Below are 25,448 nucleotides of genomic sequence, written 5' to 3'. Positions count from 1 at the left end.
ACTGTACTTCGGAATGCTGTGCCACAAGGCCGCAGATTCAGTCGCCACCCGCGCGTGACCAAAACTGTGCGTGGACGAGGCTCTCATAAGTTAGCCACCCTTGACTGGGACTCCCCGCCGCCGAGAGTGGGACCAACCAGCAGCCATGCGCCGCCACAAGCTGCCAAGCTTGGAGTGGAGCGGCGGAGTGCCACCCGCGAGAGGGCAGGCCACCGGACGCACCCCGCGCCGCTGGCGAGGCCGCTAGGAAAACGCTGCAGGAGCGAGCGGCAAGGCCCGCCTAAATGTCGGAAACCCGTCGACAGCCTGCCAAACCGGACAGCGGCAAGCGCCCGCCCGCCCGCTATCTGGTCGTCGATTGTGCCATAGTCACGATCGTTATCGATGACTGACGCTGTTCCTTACCGCTCTCAAACACCCGCTCGAGACGAGGCACACCAGCCAGCCCCAACCCACTCGCAGGCATCCGCACATGCCGGCGGCGAACAGAAGCGCACAGATGCATGATCGACATCAGCTATGTACGGCACGCGTTCACCACGCCCGGCGCGGGCGGCCGCCAACGAAGGCCAGCGGCAGTAGTCCGCCGACCGGCCGACAGGTGGCAGCCCCAGCGGCGCCCGGTCCGCGCGTCGTTGGCCGGCCGGCTGACACAGATCGTGCCGGGACGCGACAGATCGGTGGCGCGCCGGCCGCCATGGCGTGAGCGCCCGCCATGTGGCACGCGGTGGCGCTCCTGCTCTGCCAGCTCGCCCCCGCACCCGCAGGTAAGCGCGCTGTGTCGCCAGGCGACGCCCGCGCGCGCCGCTGGCGAAGCCGCAGGCCGGTCGGCGCGCACCTGGCCGCCGGCGGCCGGCCTTGAGCAGTGGCTGGCCTGGGGGCGTCCCGCCGGCGGCCCGCGGCCCCGACCCTGCCGTCAGAACTGGGCCGCACAACGCTAGGGCGTTAAGCTCGCCGACGTCCGCGTGCAGCGAAGCCGCCGCGCCCGCGCCTCCCCAGCAGCAGCGACTTTTGCGGCGCGACTTAAACGACGGCTGTACTTTCCCGTCTGTCATGTTTGTGCAGTGTCCGTGGACGCCTGGCACCGTGCCTGCGAGCGTCTACATCCGTGGACGTGCTGGTGCTTAACGACACCCGAGGTCATGCCCAGACGGGCTCCAGCCAGCTTTGAACCGATCGTGACATCCAGGCACACGATGCAACGCTAATGACCGTAGCTTCAGCTAACGCCCCGTGCACTGCGTGCAGCAAGACCATGGTATTACCATAATATCAAGCACCGATCTAGCAGAACCATGACATTACCATCATATCAAGCAGTGATCTCACGGCCATCAAAGCTTAGTGCACCTATCATGCTACGTTAAGCCTAAGATCTCATGGGTAGATGGCGCGGGACCCCTACGGATATTTCGTTCGCCCAGGAACCGGCCCCATCTCCAGCCTGGTCGCCTTACGCCGGCACACTAGGAAGCCACGCTGGCCATCCGGTGCAGCCAAGGTCTGGGCGGACATTGGCGGGGGCCGGCGGCGGACGCGCGTGGTCGCCGCTGTAATCCGTTACGTACAGGCGGCGACGCTCGCCTTTAGCGGCGACGGGGCCCGGAGCGGTCGCATCCCGGCACGGCGGCGGACGCGCGTGGTCGCCGCTGTAATCCGTTACGTACAGGCGGCGACGCTCGCCTTTAACGGCGACGGCCCCGGAGCGGTCGCATCCCGGCACGGCGGCGGGCGCAGCCGGCCGCCCGCCGAGACGGCCCTGCAGTGCCGTTTGTTTGGGTGTTTTGGCGGCGTTCAGGCCGGCAGAGGCTGGCGGCTAGACAGGCGGCGCGACCTTGACGCGTCCGACCGGCGGCAGGCTCGGCCGGGGTGGCAGGCGAGCCTGGCCAGTACCGGCTGAGCCCGGCCAGAGGCGGCTGAACCCCGGCCAGCGCCGGCTGAGCCCGGCCAGCGCCGACTGAGCTGGGCCAGCGCCGGCTGAGCCCTGACCCCCCACTGGCTGAGCCCTGACCGGCGCCGACTGAGCTCGGCCAGCGCCGGCTGAGCCCTGACCCCCCACTGGCTGAGCCCTGACCGGCGCCGGCTGAGCTCGGGCCAGTGCCGGCTGAGCCCCGGCCCACGTTTGGAGGCGAGACTCGTCCCGCCCTGATGAATGACGGTCGGAATGTGTGGGGCTTCTCCCGGCCGCCTGTCGGCTCGCCGCTCGGTGATCGGAGACGCCCAGCTGCGGCTACCCGTTCGACCGCCGGGGTGCCGGCATCGTCGCCCACGTCACTCAGCCTGTCCGCCACCCTGTCACCACCGCTGTCTCTCCCCGCCTCACTCCCGGCTCGATCTCACCTCTGCCTCGGCTAGCGCTGCCTCTCTCGCCCTCGTCCCACCTCCCAGCCCGTGTAGCCGGACACCGGCCGTCGCCTCGCTCGATCTCACCTCTGCCTCGGCTAGCGCTGCCTCTCCCGCCCTCGTCCCATCTCCCAGCCCGTGTAGCCGGACACCGGCCGTCGCCTCGCGCCTGAGGTGTGCGCCGGGCTGATGGGACCGCCGACGCCCCGCCGGCGGCGACACCAAGCCGCGCACCGCCCCCGACCAACGGCGGCCGGCCACGAGCGCGGCCTCGGGTGGAGGATCTGCCAGGAAGGTTTCAGGCACGAGCTGAGTCGGCGCAAATCGCTGAGCGGCGCTGCGAAACCGCACGTGGTGTTCATGTCTGAAGGAAGCTTTCGTAAGAGCAATAACGACAGGAATGTCTCTTCCAGTCACATTTATCGTATGACGGTGATTGACCATTTTGAGGCCTATCACATCCCCCTGAGTTCCTGGACGTGCCATGGGTGCAGTCTCCCTTGCAGCTCGTGCAGCCTCGTGTACGGCTCTTACCCCCCCCCCCCCCCCCCCCTCTTCTTCCGGCTTCGCTGTAAGTCCCAGCCACAAAAGTACGTGCAAAAGAGCACAAAACCATTAACTGTGTCGAGAAATCAGACTTCGCAAACAAATGCAAATAGGTGTCAATCCTTTAAATGATACCACGATTTTAAAACACTCCAGCTCAGCTCGTATCAAAACCAACTTCTAACAACTGTAAAAATACTTGAAAATACTTGAAGTCCGGCGAGTGACTTCACGTAAGCTATGTTGAATTCCATCGAAGGTGAGAACTGACATTTACTTGAAGGATCTTTGAAAATACGAAGCACAGTCAACTCTCTGCCAATTTAGGCCTTCTCTTTAACGCACACTCCGTTGACTGCGGAAGCCATAAAGGCACAACAGATGTGTCAGACGCGGAACCCAGACAACAGTGTAACCTTAAAATGATGAAAACCGGAGGAACGTGACTAAACACATCCTTTAACACAGATGTTTACCTTGAAGCAAACAGGCTAAAGAGCACACGAAGCTCTTGACCGACGGACAAAAGCCAGACGTTCCCATAAGACGATCAGAAATGGCATCCACACACCGGTAATCCACAGCGATAACCACGCATGACCATCCTTCACCCCCACCGTGCACCCGTCATCCAAACGGCGAGCGTCTTCAGCGTCACGTGCGTGACTGAAGGGCGACACGGAGCTCAGAGGCAACAGCCCCAGACGGCCGAACAAATTATGGATATTTCTGTCGATATTTCCGGCCAGCCACGTTCAGTTGATCTATTTCGACCGATCTATTTTCCGACAAAAATCGAGGCTTTGGCCGGTTGTGATGAGGCGATGGCCGCAAATGTACGTTTAAGCTGTTCAACCCGGACCTGTTTCTTTATATCCGCTGTCGTTATCTAGATACCCCGCACAGAGGAATAGTGCCCACAAAGTTTTCTGTGTGGACCAAAGCCGATGATTCCGCTGAAAAACCAGGAGAGGTGAGAAGCCACTCCAACCGTTCCAGACATACGTATGGAGACTTCACAGTGCGGACTGTGCGGACCAGACTGTCGCCAGAAGGACGCACCTCTCGGCGAAATACGGGGCTGGGGATGCCCCGCGACGGCAAAGGGGAGACAGGGGGAGGGGGGGGGGGGGGGAGCGCAGACGGAAACCGATGATCTCATTGGCCGGAATGCCTGCACACCGGAGATGAGCGAGTCATGTTTTTCAGCCCGTGGGCCAGACCCAGCGGCCAGGACGGAAACGGCGACGTTTTGGAATATCCCTAGGGATCGCAGCTCACCATCACGGCGGGCGGCGCCGGCTGGCGAGGAGCTCGGGGAGCGCGCGCGCGTCGGCCGCCGTTCCGCCTCGGCTCCAGGGCTGGCCGCCGGTGCCGGCCGCGACCTTGGCCCAGCCCCGCACGGGCTCGTCAAAACAACACAAACGGCCTCCGCACCGGCCCCGGGGCCCGGCGAGCAGCCCACGGCCCCCCCGCTCGTCACTAGAGCCAAGGGTATTTTCGGAGCACCCACGGACACCCAGTGAGGACAGAGGCAGCATCGCAGGCTTTTTCGGTGCTTGCACAGAAAGATCGAGCGTGGGGACGCGTCACAGCTGAATTGGGAGCACTGCGGAAAAACCAGCGGTCCCGCGAACGAACAAGGCGGCAAAAAAAGACAGCCGGCCAAAATAGCTGACCCGGTCACTTCATTGGCGATAACCCGATACTCCACGCCTGGGGAAGAGCCGGTCGCGGTTTGGAGCACGCGCAGAAGCTCACCGGATAATCGATATTTAGTCGATGTGCGGGCAGGACGAGCGTCCGACTAGGCCATAATGTAAACACCCGACTCGTGTCTCCCAGACGAAGAACAGCCGTGTCGTGACAGAAGCCACCACACAGATAACTGCGACGGATCGTCGCTGGGTCCACTTTAGTGCTTCGACAGATATGCTGAAATTGGCACAAACATTTAACGCGTGCTTCGCATAAGTCACCGGCCGTCGCTCGTTTTTGGTTACCAGCCGGGCTGATTGGATTATCCGGAACTTAACCCCGGAGGTGCCATACAGACCACTCACTTGGGAGCGACCAAATCTGTCTGAAAGGCACCAGCCGACAGCACCAGCACCAAATCAGTCAGTGGCGGGAAGACGAAAAAAGCGAGGAGTGAGCTGGGCCCCCAATCTGCTGCGATTTTAATCCCGAGAACACTGGCGAAGTAGGGACTATTCTAGAACTCCCAGTGCTACGAGTACCGACTGGCTATGACATGTCACAAGGGGCATTTGGTATTTGGAAACCTGACTGAAGCTCGGAACAGAGGCTGATCGTAGTGGGGATGATGATAACACAGATGGTACAACACAGCGCCTCAACCGACCGTCTTACCCAAGGCCGAGACGGCATCGACGGCATCTTGCCCGACTCGGTGCGTACCGCAAAAACGCATCGCGTGACGTCAGCTCGGTGGTCACGGCAGCAGCGCCAGCTCAGTCCGACACAAGACGTCCGCCCAGACCAGGAGCCGACACAAGACGTCCGCCCAGACCTGGAGCCGACACAGGACGTCCACCCAGACCTCGACCCGACACAGGACGTCCGCCCAGACCTCGACCCGACACAACACGTCCGCCCAGACCTCGACCCGACACAAGACGTCCGCCCAGACCCCGACCCGACATAAGACGTCCGCCCAGACCTGGAGCCGACACAGGACGTCCGCCCAGTCCTCGACCCGACACAAAACGTCCGCCCAGACCTGGAGCCGACACAAAACGTCCGCCCAAACCTCGACCCGACACAAGACGTCCGCCCAGACCTCGACCCGACACAAAACGTCCGCCCAGACCTCGACCTGACACAAGACGTCCGCCCAGGCCTGGGGCCGACACGGGACGTCCGCCCAGTCCTCGACCCGATACAAAACGTCCGCCCAGACCTCGACCCGACACAAGACGTCCGCCCAGACCTGGAGCCGACACAAGACGTCCGCCCAGACCTGGAGCCGACACAACACGTCCGCCCAGACCTGGAGCCGACACAACACGTCCGCCCAGACCTCGACCCGACACAAAACGTCCGCCCAGACCTCGACCCGACACAAGACGTCCGCCCAGACCTGGAACCGACACGGGACGTCCGCCCAGTCCTCGACCCGACACAAAACGTCCGCCCAGACCTCGACCCGACACAAGACGTCCGCCCAGACCTGGAGCCGACACAAGACGTCCGCCCAGACCTGGAGCCGACACAACACGTCCGCCCAGACCTGGAGCCGACACAAGACGTCCGCCCAGACCTCGACCCGACGCAAGACGTCCGCCCAGACCTCAGCCTCGGCACGACGCGAGACGTTCGCCCAGGTCTTTGGCACGTTCGCCCGAGCCCCTATCTCGGCGTGATACGTCACTTCCGCCGTGCGTCGTCCGCCTACATTCCGGGCCACCACCGAGCGTCCGCACGTGCCGGCGTCTGCAGGCCAGGACCGGGCCGATCCGACCGGAGTCTGCGGACTAGGGCCGGGACGATCCGACCGGAGTCTGCGGGCCAGGACCGGGACGATCCAAACGGCGCCCGCGGACCAGGACCAGGCCGATCCGACCGGAGTCTGCGGACCAGGGCCGGGACGATCCGACCGGAGTCTGCGGGCCATGACCGGGACGATCCAAACGGCGCCCGCGGACCAGGACCAGGCCGATCCAGACGATGCCTGTGAACCAGGACTGGAACAACCCGACAGCGACAGGGTTGTACGTTACGTGTCCTGTCAGAAACGGCTGACTGACAGTCTGCGCTCGCTAAAACGGTTCTCTGAGATGCTTTTTAGTGGGACAATCAGCCAATCAATATTCCAAAAATAGCCCCCGCAGCGCCGAGACGGAGCGTGCGGTGATGTTTAATGTACTTATTTAAGGACATCCTTTCCGCAGGTCCAACCCCTCTTCAGGAGTTTGGCTCATCCAACAACCGTTTCTAGTCCAATGAGCAAAGATGCGGCATACACTCGTCTTCGCTCCGTGGCCTTCTAGTGTCGAGAATTTCTTCCTCACGCCTCACGCTGCAACTTGTGGCTTAAGTGCAGACTCCATGGAAGCCAGGCATGGCGGACAATCGCCCACATTGTCACAGCCGAAGACAGAGCGCAAAATAAGTAATGTTCAATTTGTCGAAGATCTGTTGGATCTGAACGCGGCTTTTTCAGATGAGAAATTGCCTGTTTACGGGAAGAATACAACTACAAGGTTTCTTCAGCGGGCTCTACCCACTCAAAAGTTACAGGAATTTTTCTAGACGTCTTGCGTGAGCGCTGGCGGCGCCAGGTCAGCTCCGCCGCACGGGCCTGGCCAGCTGCCGCGCTCTCCCTGCAGTAAGTGTGTCCGGAAGGGGGCCCCTCCCCCCCCCCCCCCGCCGCCGCCACAGGCCAGCGCCTGACACGTGTTAGAGCCGGCCTAACCGCAGGCGGCCCCCCTCGCCGCCGACACAGGCCAGCGCCTGACACGCGCTAGTGCCGGCCTAACCGCGGCGGCCCCCCTCGCCGCCGACACAGGCCAGCGCCTGACACGCGCTAGAGCCGGCCTAACCGCGGCGGCCCCCCTCGCCGCCGACACAGGCCAGCGCCTGACACGCGCTAGAGCCGGCCTGACCGCGGCGGCCCCCCTCGCCGCCGACACAGGCCAGCGTCTGACACGTGTTAGAGCCGGTCTGACCGCGGCGCCCCCCCCCCCCCGCCGCCGACACAGGCCAGCGCCTGACACGTGCTACAGCCGGCCTAACCGCGGCGCCGCGCCGCGGAGCAGCTCCGCGTCCGGCCGGCCGCCGCCGGACCGCCGGCGACCGCGCTGGCACGCCGAACCAACGCCGGGGGGCGTCACTCGACCCGCGCCTCTTCCCACGCAGTGAGGGTGGGCGGGTGTGTGTGGGGGGGGGGGGGGGAGTGGGGTGAGTCACCGTGTCGTACCAGCGGCGCCAGCGTCTGGCGCCGGCAGCCTCGGCCACGCACGCGCCGGCCAGACCACGTGTCCTGGGAGGACGCCCACGCCGGGGCGTTCCCGCGGCGTCAGCGCGTCCCGCCGCGCCGGACGGCTCACAAACAGCCGGGAGGCCGGAGTGCTTCGGCGCGCCGGCCAGCCCGGTAACCACGTGAAGATGGAATATGTCACCAATCTCGGTCATCAATCATCACACGAGTTAGATACGGGTAATATCTGCTCATTTGAAGAGCAGCGTCGTTAAGGAGCCGTATAAACGGTGCTTATCGTGGTGATCGACGACCTTGACATCTCCGTCATACAAAACCTCTCTATAGCTTCGATATTCCTTCTCTACTTTTACTTCCTCTACCTACAACGACAGGCGTGCGGGCCCACCAGGCGCCACTTCCCCCCCCCCCCCCGCCAACGTAGAGCCCGTGCGGTCCTCGTCTGCACCCCCAGCCCCCCCCCCCCCCCGGCTGACAGGGCTGTGCCGCCGCCGCAGCCGCCGGCATCGACTGCTACGCCTGCGGCGGCCTGGTGTCGGACCAGCCGGGCGGTCCTCGTCTGCGCCCCCAGACCCCCCCACGCCCGGCTGACAGGGCTGTGCCGCCGCCGCAGCCGCCGGCATCGACTGCTACGCCTGCGGCGGCCTGGTGTCGGACCAGCCGGGCGGGTCCTCGTCTGCGCCCCCAGACCCCCCCCCCCCCCACTCCCGGCTGACAGGGCTGTGCCGCCGCCGCAGCCGCCGGCATCGACTGCTACGCCTGCGGCGGCCTGGTGTCGGACCAGCCGGGCGGCTCATGTCGCGAGTTTCGGAACGCGCTCACCTGGTCCCTGTTCACCGTCACCTGCGCCGACGACGAGATCTGCGCCAAGACGGCGTCCCTCTACACCGGCCAGGAGGACCGTGAGTGGACGGTGGCGGTGGCCCGGGGAGAGGGGACGGTGGCGGTGGCCCGGGGAGAGGGGGACGGTGGGCGGACGGTGGCGGTGGCCGGAGGGAGAGGGGACGGTGGCGGTGGCCCGGGGAGAGGGGACGGTGGCGGTGGCCCGGGGAGAGGGACGGTGGCGGTGGCCCGGGGAGAGGGGGACGGTGGCGGTGGCCCGGGGAGAGGGGACGGTGGCGGTGGCCAGGGGAGAGGGGACGGTGGCGGTGGCCCGGAGGAGAGGGGACGGTGGCGGTGGCCCGGGGAGAGGGGACGGTGGCGGTGGCCCGGGGAGAGGGGACGGTGGCGGTGGCCCGGGGAGAGGGGACGGTGGCGGTGGCCCGGGGAGAGGAGACGGTGGCGGTGGCCCGGAGGAGGGGGGGTTAACGACATGCGTGCCGGCCTCAAGGTGAAACGCCAGCATATGAGTGAATACTTCCGCGAATTTCTTTAAGACAGCTGCTGATGCATTGGTTGTAAACCGCGTAATATACACATTGCGGCGACCGCACGCAACACAGACGTCGGGCTGGGATCGGAGCCACTGCCAAAGGTCGTCACGGTTCAAGGTCAGACCGACCAGATGGCCGGTTCAGCTTTCTGCCACGCACTGTTTCGTTTTTCCAAGTTTATATTTAAACCCTTAAATTGCTTTCTCCCATGACGACGGGGGACATGCGTCCATGACGCCAAACACACCCATGCAGCGGTGACCCTTCCACTCGAGGTACCGCCCCCTCCAGTGGATGACCTTCCCTAGCTGTCATTGCCGTATCACCCGGCGGGCCGGCGCCCATGTCGGCGGGCCGGGCCCCTCGTCGAATGCGGGCACCTCTCATCAGCAGGGACCGACTCTGACCGTGCCGTCGCGTCCACAGGCGAATTCCGCGGCTGCGCGGCGCGCGAGGCGTGGTTCGGCCTGCGGCACCCGCTCGGCTGCCGGCCGGCCAACACCTCCGACAGCCAGACCGAGTTCTGCCTCTGCGACACGCGCCTATGCAACGCGGGGACGCGCCGCCGGCCGCCGGCCGCCCTCTGGATGCTGGCCGTGCTTGCGCTGGCGCTGGCGCTGGCGCTGCGGCCCGAGCGGTGACACGCCCCCGGCGGACGGACGCGCGCCCCGCCCACTGCTTCCGTCCGAGGACCTCGACCGGAGGCGGCCGGTGGCCTCGAGCGGCCGCCGTCCGGACGCGGCGGCGGACGAGGGACGGGCCGTTGCAGCCGGGCCGCGACAGTGAGACGAGAGCGAACGCACCGACGCCAGCAGTGACCGCCAGTGAGACGGCACGGAGCCAGCTCGCTGAGACGCGACCGTCCCGGGTGACGGGACACGCAGCTGGCGCGTGTGCCTCCCGCCGTGGCGCCGATCAAGCCCGGCCCGACGGCCGGGCCGAGCGGCTAACCCGGCGCAGGCGTCCGCGCAACGACTGCGGAGTGCTGGACGGACGGCTCGTGTTGAACCACGTGACACCCGGCATGAGAACGCTCTGAGAACGCTCTGCTCGCACCCGTCGAGAGCGCCTCGTCTCGAGAAGCCATGTTTAGCTTGGCGCCGGGTCTGTTGCAAAGCGGGTATGGAGCGTCGGGCCAAAGTGCAGCGCTTGGTGGACGGCGGCCGAGCTTCTGGGAAGAGCCCGGACGACTCACGCCATCATGCATTCTTAAACGACTTGTGAGGAGCCGCGGCGACATGACACCGAACGCCTGTGCTCGCAGCACCACCACCGCCGGCGATGGCGGGCGAGTGATGTGTAAAGCATGAATGTACAAATCATGCACCGTGTTTGGGGTCGTCCCATGGTACTACAGCGCAGGCGATTCATTCCATCGGGAACACAGTCAACACCCAAGAACTGAAACACCGACACATTCCAGGCATGGGCTAAGACACTGCCGTATTGCAAAGAACACCGCGTGGTGCCGTGCGATCCTAGCCTTCTATCCAGCGCAAAACTTCGCAGAATTTTTGCGGGGTGCAGACAAAACTCCTTCCCGCCTATGAAACGAAAACATTCTTTCAGTAAGCGAAATCCGTTTCATATCAGCTCTCGCCGCCACTCCAAGAGCGGACGGTCTCCGGTCGGACGATCGCCGCCGGTGACGTTTGCTAATGTCAGTCCATCGATCCCTCGTCTGACACGAAAACAGCGACCGGACGCGGGCAATGGCCCACCGGGTGCGGCCCCCCGCTGCAGGACCCGCGGCTCCACCTCACGCCGCGAGGCCGGAGCGCTCGCCGGCAGCCGTTGACCGACCCCCGACCGCCACGCGGCGACAGGGCCGACCGAGCCGAGTCCCTCCCGCTGTTCCAGCCGCGCAGCCCACAGCAGACAGGTAGCCGAGGGCGCACATCAGGCGTCTGCTCGCCGGCTCGGTCCAACGCGGGACGGCCGATTCCCTCGTGTCCTCCGACTCAAGCTGAGTATCGAAACGTACATGTCCAGCATGAGCTGGTATTCATACCCACCTACCAGCGGCATTTACGAGCGTTCACAGTTCACACCACAAAGTGGCTCAGTACTCACATGGTTGTCTCGCTTCTCATTCTTCAACGATATGACCCTGGTCTTGTAAACGAAGCCGCAGGCCATGCCGCGCTCCTGAGCGTGCTTGTTGATGATCATGGCATCCTCCATGTCATACCCCTGCGCCGGCAGGCATGTTCGCGTTTGACGACCATAAGACACCAAACGACATCCGACATACACACCAAACGGCAGCCGACATACACGCCAAACGGCAGCCGACATGTAACCCACAGATGGGCTGGTGGTATGGTTTGACAGATACTCCATGCTCGGACAGCCTCCGGCCTGATGTGTAGCGGTCGCCTCATTACAAATATTTCATCTTCGGCTGACATTGCTCCCCGGCATAAAACCCCAAGATGCTCCTGGTCCGCAATTCGTAGCACAAACAAACGAATGACAGGAAACGGACGACTTCCTACCATTGTGATCACCTGAGATTTTAGGGGGCGTGGACTTTCTCCCGGTATCCTTACAGGTCAGCACAATCCCAACTACAACCGTGTGCGACATTGACCACTCCGGTTTTCGCACAACAAAACCGCAACGCAGTGTACGTTAAGTCAGCGCCAGCCAGCAACCTATCAGCAGTGTATCGCAGCGCTCAGTGCGGCCCGCGCCTCGCGTCGTTCGGTGCCCATGGCACCGCCGGCCGCCAGCTGCCGGACGGCGCTGCCGTTACCAGCAGTGTATCGCAGCGCTCAGTGGGGCCCGCGCCTCGCGTCGTTCCGCGCCCATGACACCGCCGGCCGCCAGCTGCCGGACGGCGCTGCCGCTATCAGCAGTGTATCGCAGCGCTCAGTGCGGCCCGCGCCTCGCGTCGTTCCGCGCCCATGGCACCGCCGGCCGCCAGCTGCCGGACGGCGCTGCCGTTACCAGCAGCGTATCGCAGCGCTCAGTGGGGCCCGCGCCTCGCGTCGTTCCGCGCCCATGGCACCGCCGGCCGCCAGCTGCCGGACGGCGCTGCTGTTGTCAGCCGCCAGCGCTGACGGCGTGGTGACTGGACCGGACAGTGGTCCACCGCGGGGCTGCCTGTACGACCCGGCACCGCCAACGGTGGGGAGGGGGAGGGGAGGGGCGGTGCCGTCCCTGCGGCGGGGGCAGCCGGCGGTCCGACGAAGGAGAGGGGAGAGAGGGAGCAGTGCTGTCCGACGTTTGGGTAATCTTATCCGACTGGACGGTCAACATGCAACGCCTCTGGCGACAACTGCAAACCTCCGCAACTGTTCGAAGATCCAGCTGCTCTATCAGCACGGTCGAGTTGACACTTAACAGCGCCCGGCAACAGCGCCCTCTCAGTGATTATTTGGGTCACAAGTGCCTGACTGCTTGCTCATCGACCAGCCGCGCCACAAGTTCGTCTCACGGCCTCGCTCGCCGGTCATCAGCGGTCAGCAGCGGGCTTCCCTTCACTGATCTTACGCGCACTGGATACCAGCGCGAAGTACCACCGCTGTTTTACTAATTGGATAACCGGTGCCGGTCTGTGTGAAGACTACAACGACGCTTGCACGCCGCTGTTATGGTCATTAGCCGCAAATCGTCAATTCAGTACACGGTGACGTCGTTTGTGGCATGAACTCGAACGTCGTCACCAGATTCGGGCGCCATCAATCTGCACGAAACATTCCCCAACTCCGGCGGCACACCCCCGGTCGTGCAGGACGCGCGACGGCGCTCACCGTGTACGAGATGACGGCCACGATGGCGTTGGTGCCCTGGCCGAAGTCGTCCATGTCGATGGCGTCATGGTGTGTAGGCCGGAACAGCGGACTGTGAGGCGTCTGCAGCAGAGCCTCGAGTTAGTCACTCAGGCACACATACATACAAGCAGGCACAGCGGGCTGTGAGGCGTCTGCAGCAGAGGCTCGAGTCAGTCACTCAGACAGACATGTAGACATACGGACAGGTAGGCACAGCGGACTGTGAGGCGTCTGCAGCAGAGACTCGAGTCATACACTCAGGCAGACACACGGACAGACAGGTAGAGGGACATCCGCACTGACCGAGAGACAGATAACAGATGCCAGGTATGTTACGGACCGGAACGACGCCCGCGAGGACAGCCCAGCGGAACGAGGCAATTTCTACAGTCAGGTGCAAACAGGAGTTTGCGCCAAGACTGAGGCAACAAAGTACTGATGGGCCCAGCATAGAACTATTACCAAGGCTACCAACAGTAAGGGACGGTGCCCTCCACGACGGCATTACAAGCCAACTGATAAACAAAGCACCCAATACTTACTGCACCTATAACCTCAATCATTTCGTTTGAACATTCAGCAGAGCCGTCCTATGATTATTTGTTGGAACGACAAGTTAATTCCGCCCGTGACATCACAGAAACTCGCCGGCCGTGCTATACCGGCCGTGACGAAACGGCTGGTAGTACTTCAATCACAGGGGTTCAAGGAACTTGGGCTTTACACATCTTTTCGGGCGGCGGCCAATCTCGTTTGTACAGCGCGATAGTCTATGACAGGGCTATCTCCAGCGAGCACATCTAGCCTGCAGCGGGTGTATCATCCCGGTAGTGTTCATCGTTTACACGTCCATCTCTCACGATGGGTCCCGCTCCATCATCTGCCCCCATCTATCTGCCATCATCTCTCGTGAGATCAGTACGCTTTCCTTGAGTCGGCAGGCCCTGCACCCACATTCATGTTCCAATCCATCTAGTGTGACAGATCCTAGGGGGTCAATTTTTTCATCTTTTGACCACCAAACACCGCACGAAACCTGTGCTCTCCTAGAGCCCGTAGACCGTGTACTGCTAAGACCCACAATCCCATCCCGGCAGACCGTTAGCTCGCTGAGTCCCACTGTCTCACCTGGAGCCGGTAGATCTTGTTTTCGGAGAGCGCGCGCCAGTTGTGCAGCGGCGTACCCATGGTCTGCTTGCTCATCTGGCACTGGTACATGTTGCGCGGCGACTGGTTCAGGTCTGAGAGCGGCACCAGCTGGCCCAGGTGCGACAGCAGGGACGTGTCGTCCAGCTCGACGTGCGTGTACGTCTGTGGCGGCGGGCAAGCGGCCGTCACCCGGCGGCCGCACTGTGCCTGCACCGGGCCAGGGCGGCAGGGCGACGCGGGACACCGGCGCTCCAGCACCAAGCACCGGCCGGACACCGACGCCAGGCTCCGGCTCACAGCCGTGGTCAGACCATCGCAGCGTTTCTCACGAGCCGGGAAATCTCACTCCTCTCCGAACGTTAGCCAAGGCTCCAGTGCGGTCAGCTACTCATAGCCCGTCATCACAAGGCTTGTAGTGACGTCACATGGCCAATACGAAACTACCCAGCAGCCTCATTCTGCACTCAATTCTAGCAGTACCTGGACCGGAAAACAATTCAAGGAGGTCAAGGGGCGTTCGATATCATCAATCTCAATTTAACGGGACGGTCGATACCGTGCATCTCGATTTTACGGGGCGTTCGATATCATACATCTCAATTTTACGGGGCGTTCGATATCACAGATGTCATTTAACGGGACGTTCGATTTCAGCCATCTCGATCTCGAGGGCCTTTAATATCCTTTATCTCGATTAGAAAACACGGGTGCAGGCGGCTTTTGCTGAGGGATGCTGCTGTTCATTAGCGCCTCTGCACAAGACACACCAAAACCGACTGCACTTAGTGCCCTTCAAATCCAGTTGACGTTACAAATCCTGCAACGGTCTAGAATCCTCCCGAACAGTTCTAGACTTCATACAAGCACCCCGCCCACTAAGAACTTGGGGTTAAGCCTTCCATTCACCATTTCAGGCTATTTAGCCTTCCATCCATTCTCCCACGACCGTCGAAGATAAAAAAAAACAGCCCGCGGTACCCCCGAACCGACGCCATCACACTTGTTGACTCACCATTCGGCCACTGAGCTAAAACATCCATTCGCCAGTCGACAACACGTAATGACAGAACAACTTTCCCCGGCCACCGAGCTCTTCATCTTCAGCCTTTGATTAACCCAGACACCTTCCATTTCCCCTGTACTGGCATGTCTCCCACGATGTCTAGGACAACGTGCTTTCCATCACCATGATTCGAGACCGACATCTTCCCTTTCCCAGCACCCGGCGTTGCGTCCACCTCCTTTGCACCTCATCTGCGCCCGGGCTCCGCCCATACCCCTCCTCCCCTGTCCCGCTCCTGACGCCGCCTCTGACTCAGGGCGCTCCGCCCACACCCCTCCTCCCCTGCCCCGCTCCTGACACTGCCTCTAACCTCGGGTACTCTGCCCACACTTCCTCCTCCCCTGCCCCGCTCCTGACGATGCCTCTAACCTCGGGTACTCTGCCCACATTTCCTCCTCCCCTGCCCCGCTCCTGACGCCGCCTCTGACTTTGGGCGCTCCGCCCACACCCCTCCTCCTCTGCCCCGCTGCTGACGCCGCCTCTGACCTCGGGCGCTGCTTCGTGCAGCCGGACGGCCACGTTGAGGTAGACCTGCTCCAGCGAGCCGATGTACTCCACCCGCTGGCAGCGCACGTTCAGCACCGGCCGCATGAGGCGCCCGTCGCTCGAGTACAGGTACAGCGCCGGGTACTGGCCGCCAGGGCCGCGCGCCGGCACCAGCGCCACCTCCAGGTACTCGTACACCTGCCGCCGGCGCGCTGATTAGTCGGCGGCGTGTGCGGAGCGCGCGCTGGACCCGGATCACGAGGGAAAGATGGGTCGGGCGGCAGTGGCAGACCGCACGCCGTTCAAAAGCTGAATGTGACCGACAACGGTCGGCCAAAGAGACGTCTAAAAATCAGACGCCCCACCGCCTGAAAATCGCATATCTTAGCACACAGACATAGCAGTCTGTAAACAGATACACCGCAATTTTTCTACACCACGAACATATTCCTTCCATACGAACCACCAGGCAGGCCTCAGCTTGCACTCCGTCAGTAACAAACCACGCGACATGGCGCGCAAAAAGGTCTGCGAAACATCCCCCGGCAGGCGGCACCACCCAGGGTGTATCTGAAAGCCGGGGGGCGACCAGATGCGGAGGGGGTCTGACCTCTCCGTGGCACTTCATGTAGCGCAGCTTCTCCACCACCCGGTCGGCGGCGCTGTGGCTCAGGTAGCCGATGACGGTGCCGTCCAGCAGCACCGTGTAACACTGCGGCAACGAGGTCAGCGATCACTGGCCGGGCAGGGGCCACCGGCCGGACAGGGGTCACCGGCCGGGCAGGGGTTATCGGTCGTCAGGGGCCGCCGGCCACGCACGGCATGAAAGGAAGGTGACTGATCCAATAACGGTAGAAAAGGACGAGGAACCTAAGAAAAGATAAGAACCCGGAAATGGAACACAGGAATGGGAAAAACAGGCCCCGGTCAACAGGGGGTAAAACTGGTTAGACAAGTAGGCATAGCAGGCAAGATTACGTACTGAATGTCCCAAAAGTTGCTCACATTTTACACTGCACATCTACATGATCTGCAAACACCTCAAACCTGCACACATTACAGGTTCAGCTGTATGACAGCACTTAGGGTCGACTGGAAACGGACCTATCTTACTACCCCATCTACGTGGGCAGCAGACAAGTCTATCTTTCATTACACTATACAACAATCCTACAACGCCCTCTCTTCCAACGCCTAACACAACTCCACGCAGCCCCGTCCAGGCGCCACACCGCCTCCTCGCCACGGCGGCGCGGCGGTGCGTGCCGTACCCGCTGGGCGGGGCGCGGCTGGCCGACGGCCGTCACGCCCAGGCCCAGCACCAGCCGCGCGAGGTGGCCGCGGTCCGGCTGGCCGCTGGTCACGCGGCACGTGGTGGTCAGGTGGTTCAGCAGACCGCACGGCGCCCCGTCCGGCGTATGTACCGGACAGATGAAGCCTGCCGACCGGCACACATGGTCAGGCGGGCGGGCAGACACGGTCCGACAGGTGAACAGACACGGTCAAACGGGCGGGCAGACACGGTCGGATGGAATTGCAGGCAAATGTGGGAACACTTTTAGTTCCGTTGGCCCTCATTTGACTTATTTTTACACGGAACGTCCATAGAACATATTTTGTTCCCATCCACCCATGTCCGCCGAAACAGACACAGCTGACATACCTGGCCCTACACTGCAATGTGCAGTTTATAGATACCGAATCCAGGCCACAAGCTCAAGTCTCGTCGCCCCGAAGCCAAGCCGAACGCCAACACAGCGACCCCCTCCACTTACGCGTCCCCGCTCTGCGCCCTGCATATCCCTGTCAGGCGATCTGTGCATCCATTCCACACGACCTCCGCATCCCCCCACGACAGACCCATGTGTCCTTCCCCCGCGAACCGTGTATTTCCATGTGTCCTTCCCCCACCTGCACGTCACCCACGCGATGTCGCAGCGCTTCGTCCCCGCCCGGCCGCGACCGGCGCACTCACTCCAGGTCTCGGGTAGTCCCCCCCCCCCTCCCTGGCGGCGGCCAACGCACTCACCCCAGGCCTCGGGCAGCATCTGGCGCACGGACGTGGTGCGCATGGTGGAGAAGAAGCTGCCCCGGTGGATGGCGCGGAAGTGGGACATGTACCGCGTGTAGCTGATCTTCTCGGCCGTCACCGACAGACCGACCGAGTCGGAGCAGAACGTGTTGGGCAGCAGCGGCAGGTTGCCCGTGGTGATGAACATGCTGACGGCCTGTCCGATCGGCTGCACGCCACTTAAGCACTGTGACACCTCTCCTGCGCGTGGGGGGGGGGATGTCAGCGAGCAGCGACGACGTATAGCTGTGGCGATGCGAGGTCGGGATTCGGTGATGGAATGTGGGGCGCTGGACACGCCCATTCAGTGCCATTCGGTACCTGACCAGCAGTGAAGGCCTTTTCGCGCACAGCGATAACCTTATGAACATGAGTGGTCGCCTTCATGTCCATAATGCAGCCACACACGAACATAATTACATGACACCGCAGTGATAATAAATGACAGCGACGCTCAAGTGTTCCATTCTATCCACACGCGCTGATAACAGCACCATACGAGGGACACTTCAAACGTGTCTAATCACGGGAGCTCCTCAAAAGCACAGTTCTCGACAGCGCCGTCCATCCATGCTTACAGAACGCGGCATTTACCGTCGGAGATCTCGTAGCTCATCGGGTCTTTGTTGTAGCGCCTCAGCATAACGTTGCTGAAGTTCGCCATGTAGGTCTGCACCTTGTTCTTGATCAGCTGCTGGTACAGGTAGCTGCCCTGCTGCACTTCCTGCGAGCGCGGGCGTCCGTGAGCGGCAGCGCCACGCGAGGCGGCATCCGCGCACAACTCCAACTCCACCCACTCAGCGGTCTCCGCAGGTGCGCCTCTGCCACCGGCGCTCGCGTCGCATTGCCGGTCCAGTTGCGATAGAGGGGAGCCGGTGGACGGTTGGCAGTCAGCCAAGAGCGTGATACCTCCAGTCAGCTGGTCGGCTTGGGGTGGCTGCACTGGTCTCTCCCCAACCAGGTGCAGGCGGCGTGGACCAGCGACCGTATCGCGGCAGAATAATCACGACAGCGCAGACTCGACGCCGCATACACAAAGCGTTGGAGCCGCAGCCGGCAGCAGGCTAACCGACGGCCCTGTTCCACGCGTGCCTGACGGCAGCAGGCGCGCCGGCTCATACCACTGCTCGATAGCGCGGCACACCGTGCTGGGCTCCACACCACACACAAGGGGGACGCCATATCACGAAGTTCGCCGGAATTACTATTCATTGCGTGCCCGCAGCACCAGAGCGAGCAAGCGCCTCTTTCCTTCTGAAGACTGCGTAATCGGCCACTCACCCAGAGCATTGGGTTGTCGAGACTCTCGGCCGCGCAGTCCTTGCGCACGTAAGCGTACAGCTTGCGGATCATGAAGCAGAGCGCGTTCGCTTTGTCCTGGTCCGACTTGAGGTGGATCATCACCGTGTCACTATGGGCGGGTGAAGCAGGCGGGTAAGGCGAGCGGGCAAGCGCAGACGGACGGGTGAGGCGGCCGACGGTCCAGACGCGTCACGGAGCAGAAAAGCTCGCTTGACGCATGCTGACACACGACAGCTGACGTCGCTTTGCAATACGCAAAAACCCGGAACGCACTTTCCCGAGCCATGCAATGAGCTTGACTGCGTCAGCGATACCGCGTTGGCCATTGTCTATCCCTCACGCGTTGATATTTCACTGTCGCCTCACCGGTCGACCCGGGCGTGCCAACACTTCTAGCCAATGCATTGCCCTGCGGCCGACTCAATACCCACAAACGTCTACAACCTGCTCTCAAGTCTGCAAACCCCGCCCAAACTCGCTCACTATCCCAAGTGCCACCTTCCCCTCGGAGCTAAAACTGAACCAAACACCACATCAACCGTCCTCACAAAGCCCGAGCCTGTGAACAGCTACCCAACCCTCGTCGGCAGCCGTCTCCTGACCCATCTATGCATGGCACGAAAGCAGCCGTCTCCTGACCCACCTCAGCATGGCCCGGCAAGCGTCCTCGTCAGAGGCCCAGGGCGGCACGCGGTTGCCCATGCGGATGCGGTAGCGGGCGCCCAGGTAGCGCTGTACGCTGGGCCGGCTGGTGAGCGGCGTCGCCACGTCCTGCTGCACGTCCCGCAGCATGGTGGCCACGCAGCTGCCGGTCACAGCGCACCCGGCGATCAGGTCACAGGACGGCCCGGCCGCCGGCCACCGCCACCGCATGGCAGAATGTGAACAGGGGCGCCTATTTGGCCAGCAAGGCAACGGCTACAGGTGTCGCCTTGTAAGGCAAACGGTGTGTGGCGCAGCAAACGGTGTGTGTCGACGATATCTGGGAGAGGGGGGGGGGGGGGGCGGGAGGCAATGGTTCAGATAGATTTAGGGAGGGTTTGGCACACAGCTTATTCATACATTAGCGATCACTAGGCGACGGAATGTTATCCGTTCCGTCAGTTTTGTCCGTATAGCACATATCTTCAGTTCACACCTGCATCCAGATATATGCCATTCAAAGCTCGAAATGAAAGCTCGCTGGTTTGAAAAGGTAGGTACCAGCATAGTGATGTCTACATGGCCCAAAAACAAATTCTGTAGCATTTGACAAGTGTGTTAGCACATGGTCAGCAAGGGAAGCTGGTCATACATCAGAATGGTATCCCTGTTAAGGCTGGCAGGCACTTGTACACGGTTTACCACACCAGCCACAGAGGTGCCAGAGGGAGCCTGCTCGCCTATCGCCACTCACGAACCTCAGGTAGTAGTCGGAGTCGCCCGGTTCGGTGAGCCGCCGATAGATGTCTCTGTCGGTGATGTCCAGCAACGCCTTGATGATCAGTATCGGCGACACAGAGAACCGCTCCTTCTGATAGCGGAAGATCAGCTTCGAGCTCCCATTGGACAGAAAGTGCAGCATGTTCATCTGTAATATCCAGAAACAATGCAGCTCAGTATCAGTAATACTTAATTCAACCAATTAATGCAACCTGTGAAACATTATGTGCATACCTGATGAAGCCATTGTTCAGACCACGATACAGACTATGACGTCTGTGATGAACAAACCAAAGTGTCCTTGTGATAAGTATTCATCACAATGTCTGCCAAACCACTACAATGCGAGGACACTAACCATGCCCTGTGCATCCAATTCGCACATTGGCTAGTTCCAATGTTTTCATTTCAATGGCAAATCAACCAAGCTAGTTCATACCCAACAGGTAAAGGGGTAAATTATCACCAATACATCCAACATGCACCAGTCCTCCACCTGCACACCAGAAAGTCCTCCTCCGAATTATCCAATCCTGAGCCAACCACCACTACGGTCTCCTTCCTACACTAGCGGGTGGACCACCACGCAGCAGCTGACGGCAGTCTGACGTCAGCGCCCCCCCCCCCCCCTCGCCCCGTCCGCAGGCGGAGAGCTCACCGATACGGAGTGGTCGTCGGCCACGCAGCGCATCTGGACGGCATGCTCGGTGAACAGCTTGCCGTGCGCCTTGTACGAGGCACGCGACAGGCAGATAGGATAGTTGCGGCGGGTCGCCACCTGTCGGCCGGCAGGGCGCGTGACGCGGGGCCAGACAGCGGGCCGGACAGAAGGCCAGACAGCAAGTCAGACATTTGGCCGAACACAGCGCATCCCTACCCGAGGCCACGATCAGCCCGACATGCACTCATAAGACCACGTACAACAGCGATTTGTTACCAAGCGGCAGCGAGATTACCGGCAACGCGGTCTAAACGTTCCGCGTATGAGCGTCCACCGGGTGAGACGATACCCGAGGCTCCACATACGGAACGATGACCAACACCCAGCTGCAAAGCACACAACACGATCCGTCTTTCCCGAGGCAAATCCGAGCCCAGCATGTCCAGCCCAGCGGACGCCCGGCACCACCGCCGCAGATGGCGCCTCGGCCGCAGCAGACAGCGGGAGCCGGCCGCCGTGCCCTGCTGCGCCACGGAGCCCGGACCGGCAGCGCCCCTGGCGCGACTGGTGACCTCAGACGGCACACCTGCATGCGCAGGATACGCTCGCCGCCCTGGACGATGAAGTAGCCCCCGAACTCGGAGGCCATTTCGCCGCGCTTCACCAGCCCGGCCGGGCTCAGGCCGTGCAGGTGACAGTTCTTGGACTGGAACGGACCGCGCGTGGGGGTTATCACGGTCCGCAGCTCCGCCCGGAGAGCAGGTCACATTGGCAGATGGGGGTGGACTGATCTGGCTGACTTTAGACAGACTTGATCTCAGACTAATCCAAAAAAACACACAACCTTTAAAACAGCCAAAATGTGGATACAAAGGCCTATGCACCATCTTCATTATCATCATATCCTCAAGACACTATCTCCCTACCCTAACAGGATTACTATGATGGGCTTGTTTCCCAGACCCAACCATCATGCCACCAGCATGATGGGAGGTCTTCAAACCCTATTATCATACCACCTGACAATACAAGGCCCTGGACCCTATCATAACACCATCCCAATGATGGTCCATCACATGATCACATCATCACAAAAACGGTTCCATCCCCAGATGCTATCACCATAAAATCACCATCCTGAGCCCAGGCCATGCCATACCATCACCACAATGAGCCCCTGAACCATCAGCATACCATCACCATGATGAGCCCACCCCAGACCCTATCACCAAACCATTACATGATGGGCCCACCTGCAGACCATCATCATACCATCATCATGATGGACCCACCCCCAGGCCATCATCATACCATCATCATGATGGGCCCACCCCAGACCATTATCATTCCATCATCATGATGGGCCCACCCTCAGACCACCATCATACCATTATCATGATGGGCCCACCCTCACACCATCTTCATGATGGGCCCACCCCAAACCCCATCATCACACCATCATCATGATGGACCCTACTCTCAGACCATCACCATACCATCTTCATGATGGGCCCACCCCAGACCCCATCATCACACCATTATCATGATGCGCCCACCCAGACTGCCATCATACCATCACCATGATGGGCACGTCTCCCAGGCTGCGGTCCATGGTGCCGCGCAGCTCGCCGTTCACTGAGTACGCGAAGCGCACCACCAGCTGGCCACCGTAGTTGCGCATGCCCTGGCGCGCCTCGGCTGGGAAGACGCGCGCCTCCGTGGCGCCCACGTTCCCAGGGGGCACGCGCGGCATGCCGATGCTGGCGCCCTGAGCGCGGAGGGCGACCGGGGGGCGAGCATTAGCGAGGGGGAGGGGGGGGGGGGCAGTGAGGCTGAATGTGGGGCTAGGAGGCATGGTGGGTAAAGAGTGAGAACATGCTGCATCATGTGAAGTTGTTGTCATTTGTTCAGTAAATGCACTGCAGGGCTGAAAAACAAGATGGTGACCAAAATACATTTGCAGGTGTTCAGATGCATTTAACACTATGTTTCTTCTGCAAGTCATTTCAGGCAGCAGAGACCAATGTTATTGCTACAAAGACAACTGGGTGGTACTAAATTCAACCAAATTCAATGCATCACCACTTATGCTACTTACATCACACTTATGTGTGAAATGATGCACCAAAACAATGGTGTAACACAGGGTACATGGTATAATTTTCCCTAAGCTGCAGAAATGTGGCTTCAAGACAACACCAAATAAGGATTTATAGTTCAAACACATTTGATCAATATCATATTCAACATGATGTGAGGAAGACAAGTGAAACAATTGCTAGCTCCCATCTGTTTAAACAACTATTACAGCTGGCACTTACATACCGTAGCACACAGTCCCACTCTGGTGCCATCTGGGAGGGCAAAGTCCAGTGGTGGCAGGGCAATTACTGCTGCATTCAGACCACCTTGGAGCACATCATTAAAGGCATCGATATGGGACTGCGAGAGAGACTTCAGAAGCTGAAATACAAGAAGGACAAATTATATGCTCAGATCATCAGTGACTATGGGTAACATTATTAGTCTGGCTGACAGCATAAGACAAAATATACCTCTAAATTTGGCCCTGTAACTTTTAATTTCAACAGCTTTTTGGGATCAGCATCCATCTCCCAAGCAGTGCTCATGTGAGCCCTGACCTCACTATCCAATCACAAAGTTCCAGTTCCAAAGCCAAATTGTTGTGAGGGACTAATGTGCCACAATGCTTGGCACTGTCTAACCATCATGAAACCAACCACTAACATAAATGACTGTTAGCATGGCAGCTACAAGTGACTGCAGGCCATTCCAGTCAAGGGAAAGTAGGGATGTGAAAGCAACACAAACTCACCCTAACACAGCTGGAGGAATCACAATGTAGGCAATCTAACTAACTGGGCTATAGTCATGGAAAAACTTGTGACTGTGCATGTGATAATCAGATTCTGTCCCCTTGTACATCATTCAAGACCTGGTCAATGGTAAAATCTCAGTCTAATAACTGGCACTCACTATTTTGTTTTGGCCTATTGCCAGTCATCTAATAACAAACCCATCTACAGTGGAGGATGTCTATGCTGGTGGAACATTAATGCCTCATATTATGCATGCATCATAATTTCTTGAAACACTGGCTCCATATGCACTGAAATTGATGACAACCATAAGCTTAACACTGGGTGCTCATATTCATGATTCACATATACTGAAATTACTGCTTCACTGGGCATGTTTGGTGCATTATGCACTTTTTACCATCTGGCTTAGCACTGTTCACTTTGATACAAAATGGAGCATAACATGTCTTCCCATTCACTGACCACAAACCACATCATCTCTCCTTCCATGCCATGACCTATGCAAAATATGCATCACTTACTAAATCTGAATTATAATACAAATGCTTAGATGAACAAGGCACTTACTAAGAAGACAAAAATGACAAGCAAGTTTGCATGTAAGTACTTAAAGAAATATATTTCTCTTCAAGCAGGTGGAATCAGAAATGTGGGCAAGTAGGACCAGACTATTGTAGCACTTACCTTGTTGCTGTCAGCTTTGATGCTCCCAAAATTCCTAGTTAAGTTTGCTAATGATGGCTTGGATGGAGGCACATAGGCATCAGCCCCTGACCCAGCAGTCATATTTGCAACAGATGTCTTGTCATCCACCTAAAATCAGAACATAATTGTTACAGCTAGCCAATGGTGAAAAAGGTGAATTCTTCCCCTCTTTATGATGCAACTGGCCATTCAACACCAGCCCTTCAATGTACAAAACACCAACAACCCCCAACAGGATGTTGTCACACCTTAATGAAGACGGGATAAAATCACATCCAGAATGACATAGGGTAACAAAATCACACTTTCTTAAGCTGCTTACTTATTAGCAAATCAATTTCCATTATTTCGCTATGGTGTCAGATACAGGAGCAGATTGATGGATGGTCCTTAGCCCTATTGCAGCCGACACGTGCTGATACGAAACCTCCCTGTTTAGCTGTCACGACCTACAAAACGCTCACTCCCTGAAATAAACAAGCATGGAATTCATGTCTTTTGATGCGTGCGTGTAGGATCACGACGAGTGAAGTATCTGTAATTACACACATCACCCTTGCCAATCCCACCCACCTGATGCACGCCCTAGCCAGGGACCGCAGGACGGGCTCCGACGCTGCGACCTCGTGGAACAGCAAACTGCACTGACCAATTTTGTCTTCATAGCGCCATTCTGGCAGCCAAGAAGTCACATGTGATGGAAACGCTAAACTACTGCTAAATGTAAGAAGTTACAAGGCTA

General features: G+C 59.8%; 2 protein-coding genes across 4 annotated transcripts in view; one reads left to right on the top strand and one right to left on the bottom strand.

Annotated features, from left to right (window-relative positions):
* Positions 1-25,336, bottom strand: part of Polr1B (RNA polymerase I subunit Rpl135) — a 43,407-nt gene extending 18,071 nt beyond the window's left edge. Inside the window, exons 1-17 of one of the 2 annotated variants that reach the window (XM_037221363.1) lie at positions 25,280-25,336; positions 24,686-24,814; positions 23,484-23,621; positions 22,732-22,926; positions 21,745-21,864; positions 21,156-21,275; positions 20,476-20,645; positions 19,719-19,880; positions 19,055-19,184; positions 18,368-18,497; positions 17,732-17,974; positions 16,974-17,140; positions 16,313-16,414; positions 15,703-15,900; positions 14,133-14,315; positions 12,984-13,085; positions 11,299-11,418 (exon numbers count right to left, since the gene is read on the bottom strand). In XM_037221363.1, the coding sequence (XP_037077258.1) occupies positions 11,299-11,418; positions 12,984-13,085; positions 14,133-14,315; positions 15,703-15,900; positions 16,313-16,414; positions 16,974-17,140; positions 17,732-17,974; positions 18,368-18,497; positions 19,055-19,184; positions 19,719-19,880; positions 20,476-20,645; positions 21,156-21,275; positions 21,745-21,864; positions 22,732-22,926; positions 23,484-23,621; positions 24,686-24,787 (2,382 nt within the window). In that variant the 5' untranslated portion in view covers positions 24,788-24,814; positions 25,280-25,336. Of the gene's footprint in view, positions 1-11,298; positions 11,419-12,983; positions 13,086-14,132; positions 14,316-15,702; positions 15,901-16,312; positions 16,415-16,973; positions 17,141-17,731; positions 17,975-18,367; positions 18,498-19,054; positions 19,185-19,718; positions 19,881-20,475; positions 20,646-21,155; positions 21,276-21,744; positions 21,865-22,731; positions 22,927-23,483; positions 23,622-24,685; positions 24,815-25,028; positions 25,152-25,279 lie in introns of those variants that run through there. The other variant, XM_037221364.1, reaches the window with a different exon arrangement.
* On the top strand, positions 668-10,549 carry LOC119098448 (uncharacterized). 2 transcript variants are annotated; one of them, XM_037221366.1, is made up of 3 exons: positions 668-767; positions 8,590-8,754; positions 9,652-10,549. In XM_037221366.1, exons 1-3 carry the CDS (start codon positions 716-718, stop codon positions 9,864-9,866), a joined length of 432 nt encoding a protein of 143 aa, XP_037077261.1. In that variant the 5' UTR covers positions 668-715; the 3' UTR covers positions 9,867-10,549. The 2 variants fall into 2 exon arrangements, 1 of the variants encoding a protein (XP_037077261.1); XR_005094233.1 differs by lacking the exons at positions 8,590-8,754; positions 9,652-10,549 and adding an exon at positions 8,350-8,404 and having other exon boundaries at positions 670-767.
* Positions 25,337-25,448: the final 112 nt, after the last annotated feature.

This window comes from Pollicipes pollicipes, unplaced genomic scaffold (assembly GCF_011947565.3).
Source record: "Pollicipes pollicipes isolate AB1234 unplaced genomic scaffold, Ppol_2.1 Scaffold_4740;HRSCAF=5597_pilon_pilon_pilon, whole genome shotgun sequence".
Classification (NCBI taxonomy): Eukaryota; Metazoa; Arthropoda; class Thecostraca; order Pollicipedomorpha; family Pollicipedidae; genus Pollicipes; species Pollicipes pollicipes.
This window is presented reverse-complemented; position numbering and strand designations above follow the sequence as displayed.